The sequence below is a fragment of the Peromyscus maniculatus genome, chromosome 2 (genome assembly GCF_049852395.1).
Source record: "Peromyscus maniculatus bairdii isolate BWxNUB_F1_BW_parent chromosome 2, HU_Pman_BW_mat_3.1, whole genome shotgun sequence".
Lineage (NCBI taxonomy): Eukaryota > Metazoa > Chordata > Mammalia > Rodentia > Cricetidae > Peromyscus > Peromyscus maniculatus.
The window spans coordinates 145,293,038-145,310,291 of record NC_134853.1 but is presented as its reverse complement, the minus strand read 5'-3'; the positions used below and the strand labels follow the sequence as shown (position 1 = coordinate 145,310,291).

The window sequence follows — 17,254 nt, the reverse complement described above, 5'->3', positions numbered from 1 at the left end:
TTTCCCATTCCCTCTTAATGCCTGAGGGGGGAAAATCTCATCGTATGTGCCAGATTTTATTTCTTCATTCTACTTGGTCATGTAGGTTTGTCTGTTGTAATTCTTGTGTAAACATTGTTGTAAAGTATCTGAGTCCCTGCCTTTCATTGTTTAGGATAAATACTTGACAGTGGATTTGCTAGGTTATGTGGGGATTCTGTGTTTGTCATTTTGAGGCACCAGAGGACTATGGTACTTACTTACTGTACTGTTTTCCACCCATAAGGAATGTATGGAGACTGCAGCCTCCTCATGTCTGCATAAGCACCTCTTATTTTCTTTTTCCTGTTTGGCAATGACTACACTAGTGATTATGAAGTAGTATCTTGTTATGACTCAGATTTGCTTGCTTCCTTGTTTCTTTTGATTTTTTGTGAAGACATTTTTTTTAAAGGTGACATTTTTAATTTACATATTTTTTAATATTTATTTTTATTATATGTATGTATACTGGCTAGTTTTATGTCATCTTGAGACAAGCTAAGGGTCATAGAGTAGGAAGTCTCAATTGAGAAAATGCCTCCTTAAGATCTGGCTGTAGGCAAGCCTGTAGGACGTTTTCTTAGTGATTGATGAGGGAGGCCCCAGCCCATTATGGGTGGTGCCATCCCTGGGCCCATGGTCTTGGGTTCTATAAGCACGTTGAACAGCCATGGAGAGCAAGCTAGTAAACAGCAGTCTTTCATTGCATCAGCTTCTGCCTCCAGGTTCCTGCTCTGTTTGAGTTCCTGTCTTGACTTCTTTCCATGAAGAACAGTGGTGATGAAACTCAAGCCAAATAGACCCTTTCCTCCCCAAGTTGCTTTGGTCAAGGTTTTATCACAGCAGTAGTAACCCTGAGACAGTATATGTGTGTGGGTATGTGCATGTGAATGCAGGTGCCGAAAGAGGCCAGAGAATTGGATTCTCTAGGAGTGGATGGTTGTGAGCTGCCTCAGTGTGGGTGCTGGGCATTGAATCCTGCTTCCTTTTAATTTTTTTTAATTTTTATTTTTTATTATTACATTTATTGCATTTGTGCTCAAATATGCCATACATGTGAAAGTCAGGGGACAACTTTTCAGGAATTGGTTCTCTGTTTCCACTTTGTGGGTCTTAGGGATTGAACTCAGGTCCTGCTTTTTTTCTTTTTTTTTTTTTCTTTTTCCCTCCCTCCCTCCCTCCCTCCCTCCCTCCCTCCCTCCCTCCCTCCCTCCCTTTTTTTGAGACAGGGTTTCTCTGTGTAGCCCTGGCTGTCCTGGAACTTCTCTGTAGACCAAGCTGGCTTTGAACAAGAGATCTGCTTGCCTCTGCCTCTGAGTGCTCAGATTAGAGGTATTTCACACCACTACCTGGCACATTTTCTAATAATAATATGTGCTTATTGGTCATTGGTGTACCCTCTTTGGTAAAATGTCTATTTAAAGTCTTTGTCCTTTGTCTGGTCCTTAACTGAGTTTGTCTTTTGTTGCTGAATTGTGGAAATTTTTATATACGTATTCTGCATACTACACTCTCCCTTGAGATAGGGTATGCTGTTTACCCTGGGCTGGCTTGGAACTTGTGTTCCTCGAACTAGCCTGGAATTTGTGAGCTCCCTTTCACAGCCTCCCAAGTACCAGGATTATAAGCATGTCCTACCATCACACCTAGTTTCTGGCTATTGAACTCTTTTTTTTTTTTTTTTGGTTTTTCGAGACAGGGTTTCTCTGTGTAGTTTTGCGCCTTTCCTGGAACTCACTTGGTAGCCCAGGCTGGCCTCGAACTCACAGAGATCCGCCTGCCTCTGCCCGGCAGGCTATTGAACTCTTAATAGGTGATTTGCAAATATTTTTTCCCCATCCCTAGGCTGTATTTTCATTCTCACGAACATATCTTTTTTTTTTTTTTTTTGGTTTTTTTTTGAGACAGGGTTTCTCTGTGTAGCTTTGCGCCTTTCCTGGAACTCTCTTGGTAGACCAGGCTGGCCTCGAACTCACAGAGATCCGCCTGCCTCTGCCTCCCGAGTGCTGGGATTAAAGGCGTGCGCCACCACCGCCTGGCTAATGAACATATCTTTTGATGCATGGAAGTTTAGAAATTTTGTTTTACTTTTGTATCTTTTTTTTTTTGTTTTGTTTTGTTTTCTGTTTTTGGAGACAGGGTTTCTCTGTGTATTTTTGGTGCCTGTCCTGGATCTTGCTCTGTAGACCAGGCTGGCCTTGAACTTGAAGAGATCCACCTGGCTCTGCCTCCCAAGTGCTGGGATTAAAGGTGTGCATCACCTCTGCCCAGCCTGTATCTTGTATTTTTGATGTCATATTTATGAAGTTATCACCAAGTCCAAGTTTACTTAGATTTTCCTGTAAGAATTTAACTCATTCCTAGTCTTACCCCCACCCACCCAAGCTGGTCTCAAAATCATAGAGATCCTCTTTCCTCTGCTTTTTGAGTGCTGAGATTAAAGGCATGTGCTACCATAACAGGCTTCATCATCTCTTCTTAATGTTCGTTCTCTCTCTCTCTCTTTCCTTTCCTTTCCTTTTTTTTTTTTTTTTTTTTAAGACAAGGTTTCTCTGTAGCCTGGAACTCACTCTAGACCAGGCTAACCAGGCTGACCTCAAACTCATAGATGCCTGCTTCTGCCTTCTGAGTGCATAGGATGAGGGCTTTCTCCATAGTTAATTTAACCCTGGCCTATACACTCTAGCACCTCTGGAGACCCTGAGGCCATTTTGCAATTAGCACTGTGTACAAATGGCTGAGAGGAGTGTCTGGAATCTGAGGTGAAGGTTTGGTTAACTCTCCCTAACCTCTCCCTTCTGTGAAGGAATGTCAACAGTTGATTGTGTTGGACTTGACTTTGTAAGCTTGATTGTGGTGGATACTTTCTTGTAAGCAGGCACAGTGATCTGATGAAAATAGCTGTTTTGCTCAGAGGCCCATTTAGGCATTTGCAGGAAATATATTAATTGTTGGGTAGTAGGTATGCAGATTGTAGAGGATAAGTCCACTCTATTGTTTTTGTCTTCTGCCTGTGGTTTTCATCTTCCATATAATACCAGTGAAACTCTAGTAATTCAACTTTGTTAAATATGACTGTAATTGTCTTGTTTCTACAAGCACCCAGGTAAGCTGTTAGAGACCCTATGTTAACAGCACTCTATGATTGACTATTTTTACGTATAGCTCCCAGGTTTCTATTCCCTCCCTTTTTTTTGAGACAAGGTTTCTCAGTGTAGATTTGGCTGTCCCAGCACTCACTTTGTAGACCAGGCTAGCCTTGAACTTACAGAGATCTGCCTGCCTCTACCTCTTGAGTGCTGGGGTTAAAAGCACGTGCCACCACTATCTGGCCCCTTCTCTTTTTTTAAAGATAGCATCCTCCTGCATATTCCAGGCTGGCCTTGAATTCACTGTGTAGCCAAAGCTGGTCTTGATATTGGTTGTAGATCTAGTGCAGTGATTCTCAACCTGAATGACCCTTTCACAAGGGTCGAATATCAGATATCCTGCATATTAGATATTTATATTACAATTTATAACAACACAAATATAGTTAAGAAGTAGCAATGAAAATAATTGCATGAAAAAATACATGAACTGTATTGAAGGGTTTGTAGTATCAACAAGGTTGAGGACCACTGATGTAGTGGCAGTAGGATTTGTTAATGAAAATTTTTCTGCAAGGCATTTAAGTCACATAAAGATTAAAAATCCAGGATTTTCAAGAAAAGGATGGCAGTTCTTATGTTCAGAATGATGTTATTTTCACTGAAGATTTGAAATTGTTAGTTTCATTTTAGTACTGTCATTTGCCTTTATTCTGTTCCAGAGTCATACTCCTTCTCAGTAATTGCTGTTACTCAGGTAAAAAACCAGTGAGACTAAGTTATCCTGATTTGTAATTCAGCAGTTCATGTAACAAGCACTGGGTGTTCTGGAACTGACTATATAGACCAGGCTGGCTTCAAACTTACAGAGATCTGCCTGTGTTTGCCTCCCCAGTGCTGGGATCAAAGGTGTGAGTAAGTTTGTTTATTTGATTGCTTTTTGGTTTTTCAAGACAGGATTACTCTTAGAGTTCTTTTGTTTTTATTTTATTTTTATTTCTGATACAAGGTTTCAGTGTTGTCTTTGGTACCTGTCCTGGATCTCACTCTGTAGACCAGGCTGGCCTTGAACTCACAGAGTTTTTTTGTTTTTTGTTTTGTGCTTCCTAGGCAAGTGCTCTACCACTGAGCTAAATCCCCAACCCCGAGTATGTTTTTCTTTTTTTTTTTTTTTTAGAGCTGAGGACCAAACCCAGGGCTTTGTACTTGCTAGGCAAGTGCTCTACCACTGAGCTAAATCCCTAACTGCAAAATTATTTATTTTTATGTGCATTGACATTTTTGCCTGCATATATGTCTGGAGTTACAAATAGTCAGGAGCTGCCATGTTTGTGCTGGGAATTGAACCCAGGTCCTCTGGAAGAGAAGCTAGTGCTCTTAACCGCTGAGCCATCTCTCCAGTCCCATCCTCTGTTCTTCTTGAATGTTGTTTGAGTTGAGTTAATGTACCTAAATTTATTTTCTTCTGCAACTGCTCAAGAATATAGAGAGAACCCTTTTCAAGTAATAGACATTGTAGCCACCATTACTGCTTTAACAATGAAGTGTAGTTCTGTGTGCTTGCTTCATTTGGCGTGTAATCATACCGAATTACAGGTGATAATGAGATAGGTCAGCTTTCATACCACTCTGGTTGCTGTTGGAGTTCTGTTCTATAGCCCAAGGATACAATCCAATCAGTTTACAGTTCCATTGTGTCTGTCTCTTGCGATTTCAGTCAGAGGACAAAAAGCATATAGTATTTGAGTATGGAACGTTTAATATCTAGAGTTAGAAAAGCTGGGCAAGGTGATGCACCCCTGTAGTCCCAGAACTTGAGAGGTGGAGGCAGGTCTGAGCTACTTGAATTCAGTCAGCTTGGACTGCATAAGACTCTGTCTCAGTCCTCCACCCCCAACAAAGTATAATTAAGGAACAGCAATGGACAAGTAAAGTAGAACTCTAAAGCATGTAAAATGGTAGGTTTTATATGATAACAGGTGTACAGCTCTAGCTAGGGCCAAGATAGAGTAGCAAAACTGGAATGCATTTGGATAATGCCTGACTCCCTATCCTTAAGTCTGAAATTCAGGTCTCGTTGGAGAGTGTGAGGTCCACTGGTTGCTGGAGAGGTTTCAGATTCTGCAGACTTTTGTTGGCAAGCATGAAACCTCCCACCAGGGTGCTCAAGAGTTACTAAAAAGCTACTTACTAAATTTGGCTAAGTCATCAGTTGGGGCATTGGCACAATTTCTGGGCAGCTCCCCCCATATCAGGGACTGCTGAAATTGGTTAGTAGTTGCTCTCTGGAGGGTCTAACAATTTGTGAGGAAACTATTTGAGTGCCTGTGCATGTCTTGACAGAGAGAAATACTGACTCAGTGGAGAGTTGGTCTCTAGGAAGGCCATTATTGGAGTAAGCAGGTAAACACAGTATAACGGGAAGAGAACATCCTTCTGGAGTATTTTTCCGAATGCTGTTTACTGATAAATTTTAACACTTTCCAGCTGGCAAAAGGAGAAGATATACAAGGGCCAATTCTGTTGCACAAAACAAGGCAGAGAAGGATAGCTTTCAAATTGAGAAAATCCATATGTATCTCATCCATCATGCATTACATTATAGTTATTAAGGTTGATCCTAATATGGTATGGTTTTCTTGGTTCACAAATAATTTTCCTTTAGTACACAGATAATACAAAAGATGACAAAATCAAGTAAAACCTTTTATAATACAGATCTGCTGGTGTTTAATTCTTTTAACTTTTAGGTGGTGGCGGCACACACCTTTAATTCTAACTTTTATATATCTGAAAAACTGTCATTTTTGCCTTGGATTTAAAAGTTTTTTTTTTCCCCTGCATTTACTTTTACCCTTCTTTTTTTTTTTTTGTTTGTTTGTTTGTTTTTTGTTTTTTGTTTTTCGAGACAGGGTTTCTCTGTGTAGCTTTGCACCTTTCCTGGAACTCGCTTTGTAGACCAGGCTGGCCTCGAACTCACAGAGATCCGCCTGCCTCTGCCTCCTGAGTGCTGGGATTAAAGGCGTGCGCCACCACTGCCTGGCTACCCTTTGTTTTTTACTTTTTACTTTTCACTTTTTTCAAGACAGGGTTTTTTTTTTTTTTTTTTTTTTTTTTTTTTTTTTTTTTTTTTTGAGACAGTATCTCACTGAACCTGGAAACCCTCAGTGATCCTGAAGCTAGCCAGTGAGCTCCTGGTATCTGCCTGTATCTGTGCTCTCAATGCTGAGTTTACAAGGTCTTTTCCATGATGGCTTTTATATAAGTGCTGGGGGTTAAACTCGGGTTCCCTTGCTTGCACAGCAGCAGTGCCTCATTGCTGTCTGTTTTTAAAATTTTTGTTTTAGATCTGTTCATTTTATTCCTAATGAGTGTTTTGTCTGTGTGTATATATGCACCATGTTGTACCTGGTTCCTGTGGAGGACATCGGATCCCTGGGAACAGATGGATGTGAGCCACCATGTGGGTGTTAGGAGTCTGGGCCTCTGAAAGAGCGATAAGACTCAAACCATTGAATGCCCCCCCCCCCCAGGTTTCTTTTGGTCTAGGCTAGCCTTGGCTTACTGTGTAGCTGATACTGGCATTGATCCTCATGCTTCTGCTTCCCCCTCCCAAGTGCTGTGATTACAGGCATATACTATCACTTTGCTTAATCTGTTAATTTGATGATCAGTCCTTTATCTGTTGGAAGGTATAACATTCTCTGTGGTGTGTTTTAAATGCCACCCAAAACTTGTGGAAAGGGATGTTTATTTCCTGAGCTTACCCCCACCCCTAAGATTTCTCCTTCTCCTCCTCTTCTTCTTCTTTTTTTTTTTTTTCCCCTTGAGACAAGGTTTCTCTGTGTAGCCCTGGCTGTCCTGGAACTCAAATTCTGTAGACTAGGCTGGCCTAGAGATCTGCTTGCCTCTGCCTCCCGAGTGCTGGGATTAAATATGTGCGCCACCACCTCACACATTTTTAATTGATAAATTTTGGCATTATAATTGTCTTGTTGGGGCTGGAGAGGTGGCTCAGCAATTAAGAGCACTGGCTGTTCTTCCAGAGGTTCTGAGTTCAATCCCTAGCACCCACATGGTGGCTCACAACCATCTGTAATGAGATCTGGTGCCCTCTTCTGGCCATTCAGACCGAGCACTGTATACATAATAAAATGATTGAATGAATAAATAAATAAACAAACATATCTTAAAAAATTGTTTTGTTAGTGATTTTCAATACCTCTGAGGTGAGATAATACATCCCTTTTAAAATCAATTATTTGAGGTTTTTCTGTTTTTCTGGTCCAGTGTGTGCTACATCATGGTGCTCTTTCTATATATACTTAAAATGTATGCTATAGCTAGTTGTTTGAAATGATGTTTCTATAAATACCAATTATGGCAAGTTGGTTGACAGAATTGTTAAGAAGAATGTTTTTGCCTTTTTTGCCTTTCACTAACAGCTGTCAAGTATTGTATATCTAGTAAACATAGTTGGAGGTTTTGCCCATTTTCATTTCAGTGTTTTTGAGTATTTTAAAGTTGTGTTAAATCCTTCCTGTTATAGAATTGTGTTACTGATTATAAGGTTAAATAATTGTATACCTATAAAGCCTTCTTTTATTAACTCTACTTTATCTGACATTAATGTACAGCTACATCATGGAGATGTTATGGATTTGGTGTCATAAGAGGGTTCCAGGCTAGACTGGGCTTCATGAGAACCTGTCTCAATCAAATAAAAAGAAAGAAAAGAATCTAGGCAAATAAAACATAGTAGTAAATCAAAAGAAATGAAGGAAATAATAAAGCTATAAGACAGCCATATGGTGACTCTCACCTCTAATTCCAGCACTCAGAAGGCCAAGGCAGCAGTAGCATTTTATGAGCTCACGCCACCCTGGCTACAGAGTGAGAGTGTCTCAGAGAACAACATAGAGCAGCTGGATGGCTCATTGGGTCAAAGAGCTTGTTTAAAGCCTGGTGACCTGAGTTTAATCCTTGGGACCTATGGTGAAGGGAGAGAACTGGCTCCTGAGAGTTGTCCTCTGACTTAGATGGATGCTGTGGCTCCTGTATACCTGGAGACAGACAGACAGACGCACGCACGCACGCACGCACAAAGTAATAAGCAAAAATCACTTAAATAGGAAGTATAAAATTATAAAAATTAATGATTTCAAAAGTTAGTTTTATCAAGACAAACAAAAAAAATCTCTAGCTAGAGTGATTGAAGAAAAGGAAAAACAAGGCACAGGAGCTTTATTAGAAATGAAAATAGAGTTGGGCAGTGGTGGCGCACGCCCTTAATCCCAGCACTTGGGAGGCAGAGGCAGGCTGATCTTTGCAAGTTCGAGGAGTGAGTTCCTGGATAGGTTCCAAAGCTACACAGAGAGCTAAATCCCCAACCCGATAATTATTACTAGTAACTGTGCAGTTAATTTACCTACTTGAGATAAGATAGACAAATACTTCAGTAGACCAAACTTACTAAAAATGGGACAAGAAATTAAAAGGTTTATAGCTATTACTGTTTCTTTTGTAGTACTTTGATTTGAATCCAAGAACTCACATATCCTAGACTATGTCATACCAGAAATCCCATGTTTTAAAAGTAAATTTTTTATTTTTTTATTTTTATTTATTTTTTTGAGACAGGATCTTACTATGTAGCGTTGGCTGCCCTGGAACTCATGTAGACCAGACTGGCCTCTAATTTGTAGAGATTTGCCTGTCTCTGCCTCTTGAGTGCTGGGATCAAAGGCATGCCTTTAAATTTTAAAATTCCATTTACTTTTTTTTCTTTTGACAGGGTTTCTTTGTGTAGCCCTTCTCTGTAGACTGGCCTCTCTGTGTGCTGGCTTCAAACTCTGGGAGATTCGAGTGCTAGGATTAGAGGTGCGTGATACCACCACCCAACACATTTCCGTATTTTAGTGAGTGTGCACACATGCAGGCATGAATGTGCCTTGTTTGTGTGTGGATGTCAGAGGACAACTTTTGGGTGTCCGTTCTTTTCTTCCATCACTATTTGGAACTTGGGGATTGAACTCAGGGGGTCAGGCTTGTCAGCAAGTGCTGAACTGTCTTGTCGGTGTCAAGCTGTTTTCTTTTGTCCAGGGAATGAATATGCCAGGATTAGGCAGCCATACAGAGAAAGTTTTAAGGGGTCAGGCTTGAATTCCACCCTTAGCCTGGCTCTCATTTGCCTGCCTGAGTCAGGTCTGCAGCTACTGTCTCTAGTACTGTAAATAGAGGTTGAGAGAGAAAAGGCCTTTCAGGTGCCATGCCCTAGCAGTGAGAGCATTAGAGATGATAAACGCTATTGTTGAGGCTTCCCAGACTTGTGTTATACTTAGTGTATGCCCGGGGTTCATGTCTGTGTTAATAGCTCTTGGGGGTTTGACTACTACAGTAAGAGTTCATCTGGGTTTGGGCCTAGGCTTCAGATGATGTTAAGAGCCCCCAAACGCCTTTAATCCCAGCACTCGAGAGGCAGAACTTATACAAAACTACCCTGTTTTGCAAAACCAAAAAAAAAAATAAATAAATAAATAAAGTAAAATAAGGATCCCAAATACTTGTTAATAAAAATCTAATAGGAAAGTCAGTGCTGGGAGAAAAGACATCAGGACTCTCACAGCACTCAATACCTGTGTGGTACAACTACTGTTGATCATCCAAGATGAACATTTGGTTTCCATGGCTCACAGCTGCTCTCCTTTAAAATACCATTGACTTAGGCTTTGTAGTTACACTGTCCAATGAAGCCCACATTTACTATAATCCTTGGTTAAAAAAAAAAGAATACTTGTAGCTGGAAGCTTTTCTCTGTCCTGCCCTAGTCCTGAGGTCCTAACTTTTTTTTTTTTTTTTTTTTTTTTTCTAGACAGGGTTTCTCTGTAGTTTTGCGCCTTTCCTGGAACTCCCTCTGTAGTCCAGGCTGGCCTCGAACTCACAGAGATTCACCTGGCTCTGCCTCCTGAGTGCTGGGATTAAAGGCGTGCGCCACCAGTGCCCTGGCTATTTTTTTTTTTTTTTTTTTTTTGGTCCTGAGGTCCTGAAGCTGCTTTTTAAAATAGGTTATAGGCCAAACAATTTGTAATTAATATTAAACCTCTGAATGATTATTTTATAAGCTTCTGTGGGACCAATTGGGACAAAGAAAAGGCTCCATCTACAAATACTTTTACCCTAAATTAGAAATAAGGCAAGGATGTCCAGTTTTATTACTTGTACTAATATAGTACAGGACATAGCTAATTCAATAAAGAATAAAGGCATAGTAATAAGAAGGAAATAAAGCTTCTTAATTTTTTTTTTTTTAATTTTGTTTTTGAGACAGGGTTCTCTGTGCTCTGGATGTCCTGGAACTCACTTTATAGACCAGCTGGTCTTGAACTCACAGAGATCTACCTGCCCCTGCCTCCTGAGTGCTGGAATTAAAAGTGTGCACCACCACTAGCCAGCAAGCTGTTTTTATTTATAAGCAAAATAGTTGTATATATAGACAACCCCAAGGATTCTCAAATGCTTTTAAAATTAATGAATTTTACGAGATTACAAATGAAAGCATCAAAGTAAAAAATTCAACAATACTTTTTATATACCAGTAGCAAGCAATCGAAATGAAATACTTTTTTTCAGTTACATATATTGCAGTAGGAAACAAAAGCATAAATGATTTACAAAATAACAATAAGCTCTGGATGCTAAAAAACTAACTATAGTAGAAAAAAAAAAGACCTAAATAAATGGGCAAGACTCATGCTCATTGATACCATAGTATCTATCCAGTCTCTCTGAATTGATTTATGGGTGAAATATTAAATTATTTGTAAGATATAAATGTAAGTTTCATCTCTATCATATAGAGAACCTGGAAGCAGTCCATCCCGTTACAATATTTAAAATGTATAAATCATAATGAAAAATTTAAGAACATTTTATCTGTCTTTAAATTTTTTATAGCACACTAATTAAAAATCTCTGAACTATAGAAAGTTTATCTTATGAAGATTTCTTTGAGAATAATTTATATTATTATGACAGTCATGAAATAGAGGACTGGAGAATAGAAATGACCATAAAAACAGAAACCAAAGAGTGAAGCTGCAAGTCTAAGATAATCAAAGGTGAAACATGCTGATAAAATCAGTATTAGTGAGAGTGTAAGGAAAGGAGCACTCAGATGTGGGAAGGAATTAAGATAACTATTTTGGGGAGCATTTTGGCAAATATCCACAGATATTTTAACTATCAGTAACTTTTGATACAGTTATTGCACTTCTTTAAGTTTATATCAGAAACTCTAAAGAGATACGTACAACAGTATCCATAACAATAATGAAGAAAATGCTGTATGAATTAAGTAAAAAAACTATCCAGACAATGGGGACACGTAGAACTATTATGTACACACCTGCACATACACACACTCACACCATAATAATTCATACAAAAATGTGTACTAATGTACTCATTCGTTAATCTTACAACAGCAAACATAAAATTGTCCTATTTTATGAGCTAAAACCATATGCATATTAAAGGAAGAGTTCAAGGAATATATTCCAAATTATTAATAATTACTTTTGAGGGATGGTGGTGGCGCACGCCTTTAATCCCAGCACTCGGGAGGCAGAGGCAGGCAGATCTCTGAGTTCGAGCCAGTCTGGGCTACAGAGTGACTTCAAGGACAGCTTCCAAAGCTACACACAAGGTGACCTCTGACATCAGTTTGAATGGCTTATCAGTGTGATTCTGGCTCTGTTAGTGTTCTCTTCCTGTCATTAAGTCTCTCTGGGAAATGCTTGCCAGCTGTTGTGGCTCATGCTTGAAATCTCAGCACTTGGAAGGCTAAAGGTAAGAAGAGTACCATGAATTCCAGGAGTGGCCCCGGCTTTATTTCCATTTGCTGTCTGTTTTACAGGTCTAGAATTACCTCAGACTCTGCTCTACTTCTGTTTTAGGCCCTACATACTCAACAGTAGCCATCACTGTAACATGGTTGACTTTGATTTTAAGAACAACAAATTTCTGCTGGTGGAGGAGAGAGGGATTCCAAAAAGTAAGATTGAAATATTTGAGAATAATGGTATTTTTCTCTTTTTTTTTTCCAGTTTGAACAGAAAAGTGATGCAGTTTTTGATGAAATTGTAGAGAACTGTAAGTACTATTTGAGGAAAATAATGGTTCCCTTTAGTTATTATGTCTTGATTCAGCATTTAACCATTATAGTTTTTAGTTAGTATTGAATTGTGTAATGGTCCAGTTTGGGTTAGCCTTAGTGTCATTAAGTTGAGGTGTTTAGATTGTTCTTTATTTTTAGTAAATATTCTTTCAGTTTTTATTGTGTTAAAATATAGCAATACTTTGTGCTGATATGGATTGTATAGCTTGCACTTACCTTTTTCCTTTTTTTTTTAAAACAGGTTTTTAGTTAGTTTGCAGTCTCTTTAGATGCTGTGTGATAGATTATAAAAGTAATACATTCAATTACAGTACAGAATGATTAACGTAGAAAGTAAACATCTTTATTACTATTTTCAAAAGGTTTAACTAGCTTTAGGAGTTTAATATATATCTTTCCAGACCTTTTCTATGAATGTGTACACATATATGGTATATGAGGTTTATGTTCAGGAACCACATGAATATTATTCCTGGTTTTTCAACTGTGTAGACATCTTTCTGTGTCAGTGGCTATAGACCTATTATATGTATCCTTTTAATTGCTACTGGTATTTTATTACAGAGCTATAATGTAACCAGCTTTCTTTTAATACATATAAACAACTTTAAATTTTTTATTATTAAAAACAATACTGAATGTTTTCCTATATGTATTGTTTATTTGTTCAAGTATTTCTGTAGGATAAATACTAAGAATGGAATTGAATTTTACAGGATGTTTATGTACTTGTTTATGTATGGTAAATTTTGTCATCTAGAATTTTTAAGGGGCATATGTTTCTTTTTCTTTACATTTACCTCCACTCATATCTGTGCGTACCTACATTCTCGTTGCAGTTAGTTTGACAACATTTTTTTGAATGATAACTAATAATAACTAATCTACAGTGGATTTAGCTATTGAATGTTCTTGCAAGCAGTAGTGTCTAGATAGAAGAAACATTTATACATATACACAGATACACACACACATTTATTTAATGTGGTCCTGAGGATTAAGTCTAGGGCTTCGCGTAAGCAAGTGCTCTACCACTGAACAAGGTTACTTAAGCATTGGAAGAGAAAGTTTAGATGTATAATGAAATATATTTACAGTATTTAATGAGGAAATAAAGAACAAAGTGTCAGAGTCTTCAAATCATCATGGGCCTTTTGTTTTTGTAGTGTTTCCGGAAAGCGGTTTTGTTAGATTGACTTTTTTTTGTTTTGTTTTTTGTTTTTTCGAGACAGGTTTCTCAATGTAGCTTTGCACCTTTCCTGGAACTCCCTCTATAGACCAGGCTGGCTTCAAACTCACAGAGATCCGCCTCCCTCTGTCTCCCGAGTGCTGGGATTAAAGACTTACTATGTAGTCTAAGCTTGTCTGGAGCTCAGTATATAGTGACCAGGCTGGCCTTGGACTCACAGAGACTTGTCTGCTGGAAATAAAGATCACTATGCCTAGCTTGACTGACTTTAAAAAAAGAAAGATTTGTTTTTAATTTTGTGTCTGTGTGTATCTTTGTATGTGCACATGAGTGCAGGTCTTGGAGGACGCCAGAGCATCAGATGTTCCTGAAGCTGGAGTTGACAAGTTGTGTAACATAGGTGCTGGGAATTGAACTCAGGTTTTCTGCCAGAACAGTATATGCTCTTAACTGCTGAGCTATCTCTGTAACCTCTTGATTGACTTCTTTTTTTTTTTTTTTCCATTTTATTTTATGTATATAGATACTTGGCTTGTATGTATGTCTGTGTACTACATGCATGTATGATATATGTTGGATCCTCTGGAGTTATGGTTGGTTGTAAGCTGTTATGTGTGTGCAATCAAACACAGGTTCTTGGAAGAGCATTCTTAACCACTGAGCCCTCTCTATCCTCCAGAAGTTTATCCTTTTGGAGTGGTAGATTAATTTTATACATTGTGTTTAAAAATTTCTGTCTTGTTTTTATTTGACAGTATGACAAAAATCACATATTGAAAAAATAAGCTTAAGTCAAAACATTGAACAGTCCTTTCAATTAGAGAAATTCAGTCAGCTAACAGAAATGACAGTATTATAAACTAATTTGATACTTGTTGCAAAAATTCTAAATGGTCTTATAATAAAGACCTGGAGCCAAATATCAGGGTGAAAGCTGAAAGATCAGAGAAACAGAGCAAGCCACAGATACCACCTCTTACCTCACCAGCTCCTTAGCCTGACAGAGCCTCTACAGGAGAGCGAATTCCTGGCTCCTCCCACTTTATATTCCTTTCTCTGCCCAGCCATATCACTTCCTGTCTCAAGTGCTGGAATTAAAAGTGTGTGCCACCACTGCCTGGCTCTGTTTTCTCTTTTAGACTGGATTAATCTCATGTAGCCCACTGTGGCCTTGAATTCACAGAAATCCAGATAGATCTCTGCTTCTGACTCTCAAAAAGTGCTACAATTAAAGGTGTGTGCCACCATTGTGGCTAACTCTGGCTCGCTCTCTCGTCTGATCTTCAGGCAAGCTGTATTTCTTGGATTACAAATATATTACCACAGATACTATTGTCAGTTTTAATAAAATGAATAATAATACCCATATGTACCATAGAGTACTATGTATTGAATTCTAGAGTAGATACTTCCCTGTCATTTCTTTTTACTTTCTTACATGTATATTCATTTAAAATTGCAAATTAATATAGAAAGATTGATTGAATCACCTTGGTTTTTCTGCTCATCTTTGAACTTGTCATTGGTGGTCAGGAAGATAGTCAAATATTAAAACAGCAGCTAGAACTCATCCCTCTACCATTATAACTCATTTTCACTACTTTTTTTTCTCAATACATTTCTTTTAACCAATAATTTTTAAATACTTGCTGTAAATACACCTTTGCTCAGGTCTGGTATTATTAATAGAAGTAAACCAAATGGTTTTCTTTTCTACATTCATCATTTTATTTTGTACTGTTTATTTTTTGAAACAGTTTCACTATGTAGCCCTGATTGGCCTGGAACTCACTACGTAGATTAGGCTGATTTCCAACTTCCAAAAGATCTGTTGGGGCATTCTTTGTAGCATGAGTCAGTTGAAGACAGAAGGCACTCCAAGATGAAATTTTGAACCCAGAACAGCTGTACAAAGGCGTATTCTTTGGATTGTTACCCAGAGTTGTTTTTTGGGTAAAGTATTTCCTTATACCAAAGTCCCTATTCTAATCTATATGTCTCAGTAAAGGAAAGCATCACATGCCCTCATGACTTATAGTCCATTATTGTGTATCATTTGCAGTACACAATAATCCAAGAGCCTTCAGTGTGCCAGAGGTGTCTTGTGACCAAAGTCATGCAAAGGTTGCAACACACCTCTTCAGTAAAACAATTCTACAAATCACAGAAAACAGTCACTGTTTACCATAAAGATTCTTTGTGGTGATTTTTATTTGTGCTTTAATAATGAAAGTTTGCCTGGAGATCAGAGGAAATAGCCAGCCATTTTAAGTAGACAAAGAAGTCAGGCAGCTGTAGCACATGCCCTTCATCCTATCACTTAGCAGGCAGGATCTCTGTGTGTTCAAGGCCATACTAGGGAACGTGGCGAAGTGTGATACACACCCTTAATCCCAGCACCAACCATAGAGACCTGGAGGACTGTACAGACAGACAGTGACAGAGCTGTGTAGGAAGGGGAAGTGAGGTAGCTGGGGTAAGAGAGCCAATAAGAGGGCAGAAAAGCAAGGCATATAAGGCCTGGGTAGACAGGAAGTAACTCGCATTTCGAAGCTGCTGTTTTGGTGAGGTAAGGTTAGCTGTGGCTTTCCTTATTTTCTTGATCTTTCTCTCAGGTTTTTACCCTATATTTGGCTTCTTTTTGTTTTTGTTTTTTTAATTTAGTAAGACCATTTAGAAATTCGTCTACAATTCTTTACTGTTTACCACAACGATTCTTCAAGGTCAAAGTACATCTGGAAAACAAGCTGTTCATTCTAATGTCTAACCCAGAAACAGCCACTCTGCTATATTCCTACAAGATCTGTCTGCCTCTGCCTTCTAAGTGCTGGGGTTAAAGACAAACACCACCATGCCCAGCTTCCATTAAAGATTCGTATTCAGTAAAAGTTGCTGAGATACCAGCTGATTAATGAATAACTATTAACATGATTGATAGATTAAGTTCTTTGAGAACAAACGACAGTTTTCAAGGAAAAATTAGAGCATTGCTAATTTGTTTATGAAATAGTCACTTAGATTCAGAACATTTATTTTGATTACTTACACTATTTTGTAAAAAGCCGCCATATGTGTTTCTTTGACTTGTAAATGGTAAAGATTTGTTTTATTAGGAAAATGAAAATGATGCACAACCTTGGATAGTTAAATTATAGAAGGGTCAGAAATATACTGATGTGTTTGAAGATTTGCTTTTAAAAATTCTATTATATTTATAGGAAAACACTGGGTTCCACTCATGTTATACCTTTCTCTCATTTACTTTTAATTGTAATTTAATTTTATTACTGTATGTCCAGAGTGGGGTCCAGGTGTTTCACTGTACAGTTGGGAAGGCAAGATGACAACTTTGGATTTGACTCTTTCTGTCCATCATATGTGGGTTTCAGGGATCAACTTAAGTCTACATAGACTTGCTCAGCAAATAACTTTCCCAGAGATATGCAACTGCTTCTCTCTTATCTTTTTGAAATAAGACCTTTCTCTGGTAGCACAGGCTGTACTAGAACTGTGTAACGCAGGCTGGTCTTAAGCTTGCCTCCAATACTTCTACTTTAGTTGTTTCTTGGTTGTTGTCTTTTTTTTTTTTTTTTTCTCTTTGTTGTTTAGAGACAGGGTTTCTCTGTGTAGCCTTGGCTGTCCTGGAACTTGATCTGTAGACCAGGCTGGCCTTGAACTCACAGAGATCCACCTGTTTTTCCTGAGTGCTGGGATTAAAGGTTTGGGTTCGGCCTCTCTCCATCAATCAGTAGTTAAGCAAATGCCCTCCATAGTGGTGGT

The 17,254-nt window shown here is 38.5% G+C and overlaps 1 protein-coding gene across 5 annotated transcripts in view; it reads left to right on the top strand.

Annotated features, from left to right (window-relative positions):
- The window catches only part of LOC102921379 (zinc finger MYM-type protein 4), a 128,172-nt gene that overhangs the window by 13,854 nt on the left and 97,064 nt on the right, over positions 1-17,254 (top strand). For 4 of the 5 annotated variants that reach the window (XM_076565076.1, XM_076565073.1, XM_076565074.1 and 1 more), the window contains exon 2: positions 12,215-12,260. In XM_076565076.1, coding sequence (XP_076421191.1) covers positions 12,215-12,260 — 46 coding nt within the window. Of the gene's footprint in view, positions 1-12,214; positions 12,261-17,254 lie in introns of those variants that run through there. The other variant, XM_042271879.2, reaches the window with a different exon arrangement.